Raw genomic sequence first — 14102 nt, 5'->3', positions numbered from 1 at the left:
TCAAAGTGTAAAAGTTCTGCAGCAGGCTAGTTCATTTTGCAGAAATTTAATTGTAGCAACTCAAAATGGTACTCAATTTGTATGCCCCCACCTGCTCGTATACATGCATCACTATAAATAAGATGGTGGATAGTGTCCTGGGGATCTCCTCCCACAACTGGACCATCGCTGAGCTCCTGGATAGGCTGAGGTGCAACCTGGAAGCATCAATGGACGGAAACATAATTTCCCCGAGGTGTTCCATTAGGTCAGGTGGGGTCCTCAGGCCACCACATGAATTCTGTTTCACATTGTTGGTCAGAGACATTCACACCAGTGTCCTGCTGGAGGTCATTTTTAAGCTCTGGCAGTGCTCAGCCTGCTCCTCCTTGCACAAAGGAGAAGATATCTGTCCTGCTGATGAGTTAAGGACGTTCTACATCCCTGTCCAGCTCTCCTAGAGTAAATGCCTCTCCCGGAGTCTCCTCCATGCTCTTAAGACTGCGAGGAGACACAGCAAACCTTCTAGCAATGACACGTATTGATGTGCCATCTTGAGGAGTTGGACTACCTGTGGAACCTCTGTAGGGTCCAGGTATTGCCTCATGCTGCCAGTAGTGACACTAAACTAATGCAAAACTAGTGAGAAAAAGTAAAAATACGAGGAGGGGAAAAAATGTCAGAGGCCTCCAGCTGTAAAAGCATTTCTGTTTTAGGGGTTGTCCCATTGTTGCCCCTCTAGTGCATTACCACCAAAGCAACTGAAACTGATTAATACCCCCTCTGCTACAAAACTGAGAGGATCAATATCCCAGAAATTCGGCTGATGTTTGATCCTGTACTCAGATTAAAAAGTGTACCTTTGGGCTTTTTTGAGCAGTAAATTAAGTAAATACATAAAAGTGCCTATCACGCTCAGTCTGAAAAGATATTTGTTGAAGTATTTACTGTCATCAGTAAATAATTGGGCAGCAGCCTTTTTGCTCCAGAGATTTGTTGTTCATGTCAAACTTTTAAGACTCAGGCTGAGATGGTTCCAAGTACATAAAGCATCTTCACCCCTCAGCCCCCTTTTCATGGTTCATCCTCTTGAAACAGAATTTCATGCCACGCCAAAGGCACTTCTGTGTAGCTCATAATGCTTTGTGTAAAAACATAACGCTTAATGCTATTAAGCCGATTGCTCGCTAAAATGGAACACTAGCCTCCAGGCTAACCCCCTACAACCCAAAGTCAGTCTGTTTCCTTCATGATCTTTTTATTAAAAATCATTCAGTATGACATTAGACCAAGCCTGAGGTTTTAGGGTCATTTGGGAAATCTCACAGCAGTATGAAGTCTTGCATAAAGAGAGGCTGTGGTGTGACAGTTAGCGGAAGAGAAGAGGAACCGAGCATGACTTTGGTTTTCTGCTTTTCTGCAGTGAACCAATCACAGAAGAGGGAGATGGTGAGACCGAGCATCTGCCCAGTGAGGATGGTCAGTACGCATAAGCACCAACCCTGTCACATTATTGTACTGTTACACCACAAAGGTACATTATAACCTTGCTTTGTGTGTCTGCTGGTGTGTACAGAATGGGAGGCGGTGGCTATGTTTGACTACGTGGCGAGATCCCCGGCGGAGCTTTCCTTCAAGCAGGGAGAGCCTCTCATCCTTCACAGCAAGGCCTCTTCTGATTGGTGGCGAGGAGAGGTGGGAGGGGTTAAGGGCCTCATCCCTCACAAGTACATCAGTGTGCTGGAAGGGTGAGTGACATTTCTATGTCACATAACCACTGCCAAAATGAAATTTCATGACACCCTTAAGGCATCATTATCATTTCATACAGAATTTACTGTTTTTGTCTGCTATTCAGGTCAGTTTATTCAGTGCCACAATTCAAAGTGAAATTAAGGCAAATCGGTTTCCCTGAGTGAGCGCCACGGCAGCCTGCAGTATGACTGGATAGATTTTCTTTAATAACTCATACGTTTGGATACTGTTAAGGTTTAAAGTTAGGAGTGTGGCTGCTTTGAACGACAAGTGCCGACACGGGCACCTTGGGTAATTCGATTCACTGAACTGGACCTCTCCATTACAAATGGGCCCACTAATATTCTTTACCAGTTAAAGTGACAGGAAGTGACAAAATGAAAGAAAAACAGCGTCTGTGTGTGTGTGTATGCTGATTGGATGCCATTAAATCAGATAAACTGGTAGAATTTAAAACCCACAAGTGGAGAGAGAAAGTATTTCAGCATCAATTCATATTCTCTGCTTGTGTGTAGGTGTCTGAACTGCATATCTAATTCATAGCGCCTTATACCAATCCCCAGTTATCTCTAATACAGATATGAAGAGATAACAGTGCTATGATATCCAACATTTATCAAAGTTAAAAACTGTGGCCTCAAACATTCCCAGGAGGGTGATTAAATATCAGTGCAGACTAAGCACCACCAGGACATCACAAGTTTCTCAAAGGTCATTTTCTTTTTTGAGGAGCTGTTGCTTTATTTTGAAGTTATTTTGTTCTTGTCACACATAAGTTCACCTCTGCTGCTGGTCCCTCCTACAAAACGTTTGTTGCTCAGTCTTCATCCCATATTTAAAACTGTACTGCTTGTGCTTTCTCTCGTGAAATATATATCTCTCTCCTTCTCCTCCCTTAGGTCAGATCGAGGGAAAAGAGAAGAAGGAGGAGGAGGTGGAGGAGGAGGCAGCACTGGAAACCTGACAGCAGAAGATCCACAGACAGAGAACACAACCCGGTACACAGAAGCATACACAGACGAACAAACACACTCAAATGCACACTGCGGTTTATTAAAAACATGTAATAGCCATAAACATCTAAGTACACAAACTCATACGTCTACCCAGCTCCACATTTTTGTACAAAGAAGCATATAAGCTCGTGTGCGTAAATAGACTTGAAAGTTCAGAAGTTTCTGTGTGTGTCTTCACAGGATGCGGGTGAACAGCGATAGCGCTTCGTTGCCAGGACGGCAGAGAGGAAGTGAGGGGAGCCCTAGTCGAAAGCCACCAACCTCCCCCGCCACACGACACCTGCCAGTGTAAGACTCGCACCTATCTTGACGCACTGCAGGCCTCATGCATGTGCAGCGTTACTCAGATTGATATAAATTAGGTTTGCAGCCAGTTGAGACTGTGGATAAACTCTGTTCAGGAAAAAACTGCATGAGGGGAAGTAATGTACACGTGAGAGCCACGAAGGTTTTGCATTACATTTTTTGTACAGCACCACATCACCCTCTGTTTGGACTGCTTACTGAGAGTTACAGTGGGAGAAAATAAAACTGTCATTATCTATATACGTGTGCATCTGTCTATATAAACAATGTGCAACATTACCATTTACATAGTAGTACACAGTCTTTATTTGCATACATCTGGTCATTTGCAAACTGAAGGCATATTACATCCACTGTAATATCTCATTTTTTTCCACTTACAGTCAGGTACATTCAGTAATTTTTTTAGGTTATGTATTACAAAAAACTGTATCATAAGTCTACACAGAACTTGAAACAAACTGATGCATTCTCATTAACTTTCCCAAAGTTTTACAGCTTCTTCCAGAGTAAAGGTGCACGCTTCTCAACTGGCATTGACAGCTGAGTTAAACAGCAATCTGACAGCCTACACAATAATTCGCTTCAATTCAATTGTTTATTATATAGCACCCAATCATAACTCAAGGCTCTTAGTACCGTAAGGACCCTACAATGACGTCTATGTAAAAGTGTAAACTATTTAAGGGTGGGTGATTTTTCCCGAAGTGGTTGTGGCAATCACCAGCCAATCAGGATTGGTGGAATGAGACTGTTGCTTTTGAGAAATACGCAGGGAGGAGCATCCCATGGTGAGACATTGAAACGAATGCTAGGATTGAGCACTCACTTTTAACAGGAAGAAACCTCCAGCAGAACCAGGCTCAGGGAGGGGCAGCCATCTTCCTTGACCAGTTGGGGGTGGGGGAGTTGGGGGAGGAATAAAAGACAAGCTGTGGGTGATTAATAATAAAAAATAATAATAATTAAATGCAGACTGGTGTATAAACACAGAGTAAAAAAAGGTGAATGGAGATGAAACACTCGGTCCATCATGGGAAGCCCCCAGCAGTCTAGACCTATTGCAACATAACTAAGGGAGGGTTCAGGGTCACCTGATCCAGCCCTAACTATAAGCTTTGTCAAAAAGGAAATTAAGCCTAATCTTAAGAGTAGAGCGGCTGTCTGTTTTGTTTTTTTAATGTTTCAGAACTCTTAATAACAGTGCACTATTCTGGGTTAAACTGCTAGTCACTACTCTTGTATTTTTTAGTTTTACTTCATGGTGCCGGTGTCCTTGTGTCTTTGTATCAGTAGCCCGACACACTGATGCAGAAATTTGTCGATTTGGCTCATCTCCACAGTATTTCTGAGAAGAGCTGCAGCTGCTTACAGGTTTAGGCGGGAGCAGCACTTTCTGCTGCTGAGGATGAGGAATTTGTGGATTTCGGAATCAGATTGTGGAAAAGCAGAGCTACAGCATAGAAAGTAACATAGCAGGTCAGAACACTGCTTTCCACAATTGCACAATTCAGCTGTGGAATAAATGAGGCAAAGCCCAAAACTTTAGTCTTTATAGCGTGAGAAGATGGAGAGAAACTTTTCCAACACATTAAAGTAAGGTTCAGATCAGAGGTGGCATCTGCCCGTGTCTTTCAACATCTCTGTTAAGCTGTTTATGTTTTTTTCTTTCAGGTCTCAGGAGCGAAGGCACACGTTGGACACTCTGAGACAGGGAAACTTCAGACCCCCTGACAGACCTCCATTCATTCAGGCAGAAAGAACACCAATTGATAAGGTTAGCGGTGTAACATATTCAACCCTTTGTTAACAACCAAAACAAAAGCATTACATTACGAAAAATTCTAAAATGTGGGTATGACTTTTTATAAAAAACATCCAGAAGTTCAAATGTATGCACAATATGAAGCAGTAACTTTGCTGGTGGTGTTTTTTTACGATGTTTCATCTGACGAGTGTTAGCTTGCTAGTTTTGCTCGTTGACGTTAGATTTATATTAGAGACTTTTGCATTGTGGCTCACAGCTGCAGGTCTATTTTTGCTTTAAAATGTTAGTTTTAGAGTTGCATCTCTGTCCTAGCTTGCTTTACTGGGGGTTTATTATGCACTCACATAGTCTAAAAGTAGATGTTGGTGCAATTTATGAAGGTTGGTATTACTACATAAAGACTATTAAAAGCAGCCGTGGTGGGCTTTGGGGGTTTTTTTGCTCTTCTTTCTGGTTAACACCACTAATGCAACTGTGAGAAAGGCGGTTATATATATTCAGAACTGATGATTAGAGAGGGGAAGTACTTTTTATTTTACAGAGAAGGGCTCTAGATAGAAAAATCTGAAAATCCTCTGGAGCCCACTGAAACTCTGAGGTCTTCATCACGGCTGTTTTTATTAGTTCATTTCATTTATTAGTTCAGATTGCTTTAAAAAAATTCATTTAAACAATCAGTTGCCATATTTGTTCCAAGTGACGCATTTTTGTCAACCTGCACAGTAACTTAACTAACCACTTACCACCACTGCAAACCATGCATGATCAATCACTGCTCTAAGGCATTACTATCATCACATAATTATTTCCCAGCATACAGTAATGTTTAATCAAAGCATGTTTTCACATAATAAGTGTGTGGTTGTGTAGCATTACTTCTTGAGAGCAATTTCCTCATACTCTTTCCATCCTTGTTAAATTGGACAAGTAACGCATGTGATAAAACACTCCAATAATCTAAACAAAGAATGACACCATCCATTTTCTTGGAAATGGTCCTTTATATCAGCGGTCCCCAACCTTTTTTGCGCCACAGACCGGTTTAATGTCAGACAATATTTTTACGGACGGGCCTTTAAGGTGTCGGTGATAAATACAACAAAATAAAATGATACGATCAAGACAAAAACTGTGGTATTTTGTAAATATAATAATAAACGCAAATTCACTGTGTGATTGTGTAACTTTATTAGCAGCGTCCTGAAATGCACCAACAACATTGAGAATAACATCCTCCTCTCTGCCCCTTAAAGCTCTCTGGTCGCTATGGTAACGCATAAATATTTCTTTCAAAATAAGACACACAACTTCAACACGGGAAACCGAGTTAACGATAAAAGCCCCCGAAAACCTTAAAATTTACACCCGAGCCACAACTCTGGCGGCCTGGTACCAAACGACTCACGGACCAGTACCGGTCCGTGGCCCGGGGGTTGGGGACCGCTGCTTTATATGATATTTAGATCACATCACTTCTTGATTCTGAGTAAGTAACTATGATGTTAGATGTGAGAGTGAATTCATTCTGCAGTGAGAACACCACCAGCAACTTATGTTGTTCAGTCAGTGGACTTTCTGTTAAAGTCTAGATTAAATTGACTTTGTATACAAAACTCCACCTTCAGAGTCGCTCAGTTATGAGATTCCAAGTTAGAGCCTTCACAAAAAAGTGATGAAAAAAAAGGACCTTCCAGTCTTTAACAGTGTCAGGATGCAGCAGTAGAATAATGCAGTATGTAACAGAAAAACTTTGATGTTCACCTCCCCTCCTCCTCCTCCTCCTCTCGCTCTCTCAGGAGATGATCAACCGTCAGATGAACTCGGTGTTCAAGGAGCTCCTGTCTCGCCAGCCTCCCTTGCAGGGGTCCGGCATCACTGCACCTGTGGCCACTGCAGCCCCTGCACCCTCCTCTTCCTCCTCTTCATTGTCCACCTCCTCCTCTGTTCCTCAGGCTGCCCCTGTGGCCAAAAAAGCAGGATTCGGTCTCAGGGGACGGGCCCTTTTCAGACCGGTGGACTGAGACTAAGGAGGGGACAGCCAGGAAATTATTGATTCATTGTCTGACAATGATAATTATCCCGCTGATGCCAATTGTGCATTTGGGAAAGATCTTGATTTTTTTTCTTCTGTTTTTTCCCATTTTTTTTTGGACACGTGTATAATAAGTGAGTCTCTGCCATCTCATAGTGCCACTATTCTCTGTGCCGTGTATGTCCAGTGTGTCTGGTTTTGGTCTCTTTTTTTGCTTTGTTGTTGTTTTTTTATGGCCTGGTCTGCTTTTGTTCTCAATCAGGGATGTGACTTCACCAGACTGACTATTTAAACACAGTTGCCATGATACTAACTGTACATCAACAACAGAAGACTAAAACTGCCCCCTAGTGGCAGGTCTGAGATCAGTTCACCCAAAAACCTTTTTCCTTATTTAAAAGAGAAAAGAAAACTGATCTGGGGCCTGTGTCTAGGAGTGCCTTCACATCTTTTACTCTACATGTTTAATTCACTTGAAAAGATCTGATAATTTTCAATTCTGCATATTATAATAAAAATGTGACCCAGGCAGATGTGTATGGAACCCAAAGTGTTCAGTATTAGCAGCAAAACATTGTGGCATGATAAAAAGAAAGTGCTCCCTGTTTCAATTCTAAAGGTTTGACACATCACTGCATAATAAAAATAATCTTTAGCAGATCTTAAAATTAAGTAAATAAAGCCTCAGATGAAATACAAAATACAACACATTTTATTGAGGTATTGAAGTGTGTGAAGAATTAAGTACTCCTTTACTGCTTTCATATGAAGTAACAGAAATAGTGTCCAGGTGCTGCTATTTAAATCCACCTGATTAACTGAATCAACAAGCAAGTGTCACCATGTATCATCTGCAATGATCTTGGGAGGCATCTGTTGCTGTCCATCAGTCTGGAAAGGTTTTTTTTACACATTCCAAACAGTCTGAAGTCCATCATTCTACAGTGGAAAGGAATATTTACAAGTGATAAATATTTAGGAATGTTGTCAATTTTCTCAGGAGTGAATGTCCTGGGAAATTTATCCCGAAGTGATATGAGCTACAACTGAGTGAACAGGCCTCATTTAGAAAGTTTAAGTTATTAGCAGTATACCTGGAAAAACACTGATCCAATATGGTTTGTATGGAACAGGAAATGGCCGATTTTAAACATGACATCAGCTAACTACTTCACCAGTTAACGAAAGTTTACTGTCTAACCCATTTGTTTTTTCCAGCTGACTCTTTTTGGAGAACAACATGCTAGGCACATCATATTTGTTGCTTTATATAAAATAAGTTTATTGGAGTTACAGCAGTAGCTAATTTAGAATTGGTTTGGTTTGGTTAGCAGCTAACCCTGCTAGCTCAACAGCTAGCAAGGTTAGCTGTTAGCTGCTTTAGGATGGTAGCATACTGCTAAAAAAAGGTAGTGGAAAAACACCTCTGTCATTAAATAGTGTGTTATTGGAGAAAAAAAATGAAACAAAAAGGTTTTTTTTAATATTTTGTGAATATTTTTTGAAAAATTCCTTTCAAGCTAAAAAAAAATGATCAAACAACTTTTTATAATGATTATATCCTAAATCATCTCACAAATTACAACTTAACATTTACATTTATTATTCTGTTGATTTTTTATTTCATATTAATTTATTGAAAACTGAACACTTTGAGACTCCGTGTGTGTTAGCTAGATACGCTGTTAGCATTGAGGTTGGTATACTTGGTCTTTGCATAACAGCATGTTGTGTTGAAAAAACACAGAGAAGAAAAACACATTCCCCTTCATATGTGACGTGGCCTGATATGTTGGCCAAATCTCAGGGCTTATGCAGAGTTAAGGACAGGCTAACTCAGGTTTGGCTTAGAAGGAATAAGAAAGGGTTTTCTCTCAGGTCTTAGGTCGACTTACTCTTCAGCTGGAAACTGTGCCCTTGTCTCGAGAGCCAAAACGGCCCCTATATCAGAGAGGTGTCCGACTCTTTCTCTGATTTAAACTGTGAACACCATGGCGCCATTTTGGTGCCACAATTGAAACTCTTGTCTCATTCATCCACACTTTGGGCCCCCCTTGCTGTGTTTATGGCATCATCATAGGCACTATAAAACATGGACGTAGCTACTGTGATGTCACCTGTTGGTGTCTGAGGTCCCGTTTTGAAGCCACATGATGAACATTTCTGTTGTCGCCATCTTGGTTGCAAGACACTGGCTCCAATGAGGACAAGCAGCAGTGAAACTGCTTGCTCATTGCTCAATATCTTGTGCCTGACAAGTCGTTAGACAGTGCATGAGCAGAAAATGCCACTGCTAATCTTCCTTTTTGAGACATGATATAACCAAGATTTTACTTTTTATTATTATTGTATATGACCCAAAACAAGTGACTAAAGTAAAGTTTTACCCAAAGACCCCTACAGTCTTTTTCAACAACAGCTATTGCCATCTGGTGGCCTTCAGAGAGAATGCAGGTTTTTAGGCACTTCTGCATTGGCTTTATTTTTAGGACCAGGAAGCATGTTTTTTCCCCACAGGTCCCATTCAAACGTGTTTCAGGATTCCTGCAGCGAGGTGAACAGCTCCTTTGACTCTAAAAGCATTTTAAAATCTTACATACATCATCTCACATTTTTTGTGTTTCAGTATTGGAAAAATGAAAGAAGAGTTGTTTTGTTTTCCCTTCTTTTATTGATTCTGCATCTATGGTTAAAACACCCTGTTGTTCTGGATCACTGTTCGATGATGTCACTAAGTTTACTGCGTCCAACTGTATATGTGGTTAAAAAAAATGAATAAAGATGACAAAGTGATGAATGGTTAACAGATTGTTGTTGTATTTAAGGGGATTGTTGTTCATTTGACTGGTGTGACTGCCACACGTGGTTCAGCTGAACTCGGGCATGATGGGGGTACAAGTGGTTGCGCTGTGCTTCTGAACATGGCTCTCCAGTAGTCACTCAAAGATTTTGCCTCTGGAAAAATAAGCAACCCCAACTTCCTGCGTGTGACAGTCTCTCTTGCAGTCTGACTCATCACTGTGGTGAATCAGTGTTGTATTAATGTTAATTGAAACATGTTTACGACATAATTGGTCTCTGTGGGTGCATGTGTCATTGTTTCTGTTTTAGGAAACCACACCAATTCTGTAATGCGATCATTCGGACCCGTCTGCTCCTTCTCCTAAAATAACCCCTTGACACAGCCACCCAACACACACACACGCACACACACACACACACACACACATAGAGAGCTACTGTACCGCATTTGCACTCCTGACACACTAAGTCGGTGTCAGACACTGTAGGTGTCTGTGTTGTGTCTCTGCATGTCCTGTAAATTCCACTTCAGCTTCGAGGGACATTGTGATGAAGCCGCTGAACTGATCTCATTGACATTTCAGATTAGCACTAAGCAGAGCACCCCTGCCCCATCTTTCTCTCTCTCTGAGGGTCTCTGTCAGTGAGAAAGGATTAAGATAGCATTTTGTTTTTAAAAAAAAGGTAAGTCAGACATGATTTATTCATATCTTTGCTGCCTCTGTGGTGAATCGTAAATCTTGAATTGAAAGTTTCATAGGACGCACCGATATATTTTTTCACCTTTTTGATAGAAATGTTCTAAATGCACACGTGTTAGATCCGACCACTGGCTGCACTGTATCTAATGCGACCACTGGCCGCACTGCAGAGCTTTCCATTTAAAAATGCCGTCTTAAAATTACCAGCTGCTATTTACAGATTTTGGACTGACTTCTTTTTCGGGAGGCTGAAGAACAGGTGGAAGTGCCAGAGCTCAGCTCGCTTTTACACTGGCCTGCAATCAGCTGGAGGAGTGAGTCTCTCTGTCTGTGGGTTGAATCTAGTTGGCTTCAACAATTCTGCGTGATTCGAATGCAAACATTTACATTTGCTTTTAGCGAAGATGATGATGGTGAGCGACGACTGCCTGGTGGAGTGTAAGATTGACGACAGCGATGAAAACGACGAAGGGGAAGAACAGATAAACACTCCCCCTCCTCCCCCAGAGTTTGCATCCAAATCCTCAACCCCTGCACCCAAAGCTCCAACTCCACCTGGAGCTCTGACTACGCCCAGGGCCCCGACTCCACCCATAGCTCCAGCTCCACCTGCTGCTCCTCCTACAGCAGCAGCTACTCGTCCTGTCAGCAGGGATCCTCGTGGTATCAACCAGCACCTAAAGGTCCTGATGTTTGTTCTCTTTATTATCAGTCTGCTTTGTCACAACATCTGCCCTTGAGTCCTAAAATCCAGATGTCACATGCATAGACACAGTCCTACCAGAAAATTGTTTTTTTAACCTTCTAATTGGATCTGACCAGTCTCAGAACTGTTATCTATATCTATGACAAAATATCTGAGATAAAAATGTATTTTGGGGGAATTTGTACACTCTTTATAAGACTATCTTGGTTTTTAAAATGCTGCACACTTGTGAGGCTACACAATCATTTTCACCCTCATTTTCCCATCCGACAGACAGATGTCCCTGTTTATTTATTTTTTTTCCCTGGGTTTCTTTTTGGCTTTTTTGGGAGGGGGCTCTTTCTCTTTGGAAAGAGTTAAATGGGACAATCTATAGATGACACAAATAAAACCCCAAAGAACACAACAAAACAGCAGTGAAATAACCCTTATTGATTGAAAGAGTTAATGCAACAGAAAACCTCAGATAAGCCAGACATGACACATTTCATTTTCCCAAACTTTGTGACATTTTGATAATAAAACGAATTTAAATCATTTTATATTGTTTTATTTTGAAGTTAACTAGATCATTTTTAATCATTTTTAATATAACATTAAGCTGACCAGAAATGCTGTGAATGGTATTCCCAGAGTGATCGCTCAGATACAGATATTCCAGATAATTTCCTGCTGCAAACATAGTTTCCAACATGAGTTGTCTGAGTGAAAAAACATAAAATATAATAAATTATTTCTGTTATAATGGAATATCTAGGAATAGGAATGAAATAGCTTTCAGTACAGATACACAAACCAAAACCTGCATGTTCCCAAAGCACATTGTGCATGGTTGTCATGTTAAAGATCTAACTGATCAAGATAGCAGTTGAAACTATCCTGATAAAAATAGAATTAACTTTGGCTAGTTTATTGTGTTCAGCCTCAGCGTTCTCTCCTGTTACCTTTTACAGGTGGAGGTCAGTGATGTGTTGGCAGAACCCAGCAAACCTCACAGCATAGACCAAGTGTGGATTTACAGCGTCACTGGCTTTGAGAATGCTCGTATCTGGACGTACCAGTGCCTCTCCTTGCTTTTTGCTGTGCCCTGCGCTCTCGTTTGTGGCATTTTCCTGGCCATTCTTACCTGCCTTCATGTCTGGTATGTTGGAGAGTTATTAAATATTTCTCCTCTGGACACACATTGCTTTATCTGCAAATAACCACAAACACACATCCACAGTATTATTAGGATTATTGGCATGTTTTTTTTTTCCTAGCAAGAAAGAGTGTAGTTAGCCTCTAATGAAACATCAGACACAGCCTCTACTTTAAAACATGTTCAATATAACATTTGAGTGCATGGACTATATATCAGAGATGGACAAAGTTGTCATGTAACCCCTTACATATTCGTCTCTGCCCAGTTCATACCAGCATCCTGTTTTACTGTGTGTATACAGTTAGGATTAGGACTAAGGGGCAGGGGCAGTTCTTTATGGCGCAATTCACATGTGCAGAAATACGTTTGCAGACAGTCACATGTTTAATAGCTTTCTTTGCAGATTCCTGCTTGACATTATACCAATGTCACATGAATAAAACTCTCTTCTAGACACTGAGGAAGGTTCACTAAAATGAAACCTCAGTGGACTAAGGTCATAAGTACGGAAGAGCCCACTTTTCTTTTTCCAGTGGCCCTAATCCTCTTCCATACACAAGCAAAAGAAACCTTATTTACAGTCTTGGCTATCCTGTTAGCAGTATTGCAGATGTCTCACTTATAAATGTAAAAGGATTTTTGGGTCAAATAAGACTTTGTTGTTGTTGTACTGCAAGTGTGGTCGCACCACAGCCAACAGATATTCAGCAGTACAAATTTTCAGCTTTGTTACATGCGCGCAGAAATTTCTCCAATTTGTGTGAATCTTTTGATTATGTCCTATAGATGATGAGATATGTAAAATCTTTGTAAATGTGCAGCTGTTGCAGCTTTGGACAAGTCTTGTGTTTTTGTTACTGGTGTTTGAACAATTGTTTCACAATTTATAGATTTATTTTTGCAAGCTGGTGAACTTCTGCCCCTCTTTACTTCTGAGAAACTCAGCCTCTCTTCCTGTAGCTGTTTGCCACATGAGTGTTCAGACACATTACACAGGTGTTTCTGCTGCCTAAGCCGTCTTCACTAACTTACTCTGATCTTTGTCTGTGCCTAGGTTTCTGGTTCCCTGCATACAGCTGAGCAACACTTTCCTTCCATGCCTGCGGTCCTTGTGTATGTGTGCCGTCAACGTTGTCATCTCTCCATTCTGTGCATCTGTTGCTCTCTGCTGCAGCCAAATCGCAATTTCACTGTCGAACAAGGACTGGATTCAAATGAAAGACAAAGACACAGTATGAATGCAAGATATGCACTCAGTGGGTGACTGAGTGAATGCTTAAATTGGGGGCCTATTTCTCATTTCTTTCTTTTTCTTCATGTTTTTTTTTATTTATGTTTTATTAACCTGCTCTGTTAATCCTACTCAAAATGTTTTCTACATGTAAACCAATTTCTGCTATTATTTCCACCATCAGGCTATAAAGAAATGTACTGCTACTACTGCTACTACTATTATTATTGTTGTTGTTGTTGTTAATCATTTGATTTCTGGTTTATTTGTATGAAAGCTGAAACAAACTACAAATAAAAATGTCAAGACTTCCACGGGTATTTTTTTTTATATTGGGTATTTATTTATTTTCCAAAATGAAATAGATATGAGTGTAAATCAAACAACTTTCAAGAAATATTAAGGTCACAAATATTTTGTTTTTAGTTAGTTTTTTTTTTTAAGTAGAAAGTTTACACATACTATAAAATATAAATGTTCAAATAATTATCTCGTCTTAAAAATAATTTATGAAGCAAAAATATAAGTCCTATTCATTTGTTTCAAACTTGGCTTTGGGGCTTTTTTTTCAGCTTTTCCTAAAAAACTATGGATGATTTTCACAAATTAATCAGAACATTTTGATTGATTGCTTAATCAGTAGTTGAAGCATGCGAACTTAGTGT

At 40.4% G+C, this 14102-nt stretch overlaps 2 protein-coding genes across 3 annotated transcripts in view; both read left to right on the top strand.

The window, feature by feature from the left end:
* LOC101465899 (SLIT-ROBO Rho GTPase-activating protein 3) overlaps positions 1 to 9660 on the top strand; it is a 39533-nt gene extending 29873 nt beyond the window's left edge. For both annotated transcript variants that reach the window (XM_004565452.5, XM_004565451.5), the window contains exons 19-24: positions 1403 to 1458; positions 1556 to 1727; positions 2634 to 2732; positions 2931 to 3038; positions 4731 to 4833; positions 6621 to 9660. In XM_004565452.5, coding sequence (XP_004565509.1) covers positions 1403 to 1458; positions 1556 to 1727; positions 2634 to 2732; positions 2931 to 3038; positions 4731 to 4833; positions 6621 to 6845 — 763 coding nt within the window. In that variant the 3' untranslated portion in view covers positions 6846 to 9660. The remainder of the gene's footprint in view (positions 1 to 1402; positions 1459 to 1555; positions 1728 to 2633; positions 2733 to 2930; positions 3039 to 4730; positions 4834 to 6620) is intronic.
* A 346-nt stretch (positions 9661 to 10006) lies between these two features.
* Positions 10007 to 13757, top strand: cav4b (caveolin 4b). Its single transcript, XM_023153135.3, has 5 exons — positions 10007 to 10342; positions 10580 to 10673; positions 10759 to 11042; positions 12019 to 12206; positions 13261 to 13757. Exons 3-5 carry the CDS (start codon positions 10764 to 10766, stop codon positions 13442 to 13444), a joined length of 651 nt encoding a protein of 216 aa, XP_023008903.2. The 5' UTR covers positions 10007 to 10342; positions 10580 to 10673; positions 10759 to 10763; the 3' UTR covers positions 13445 to 13757.
* Positions 13758 to 14102: the final 345 nt, after the last annotated feature.

This window comes from Maylandia zebra, linkage group LG20, assembly GCF_041146795.1.
Source record: "Maylandia zebra isolate NMK-2024a linkage group LG20, Mzebra_GT3a, whole genome shotgun sequence".
Classification (NCBI taxonomy): domain Eukaryota; kingdom Metazoa; phylum Chordata; class Actinopteri; order Cichliformes; family Cichlidae; genus Maylandia; species Maylandia zebra.
Note: the sequence above shows the minus strand (reverse complement) of the source record. Positions and strands in the feature narration are given on the sequence as shown.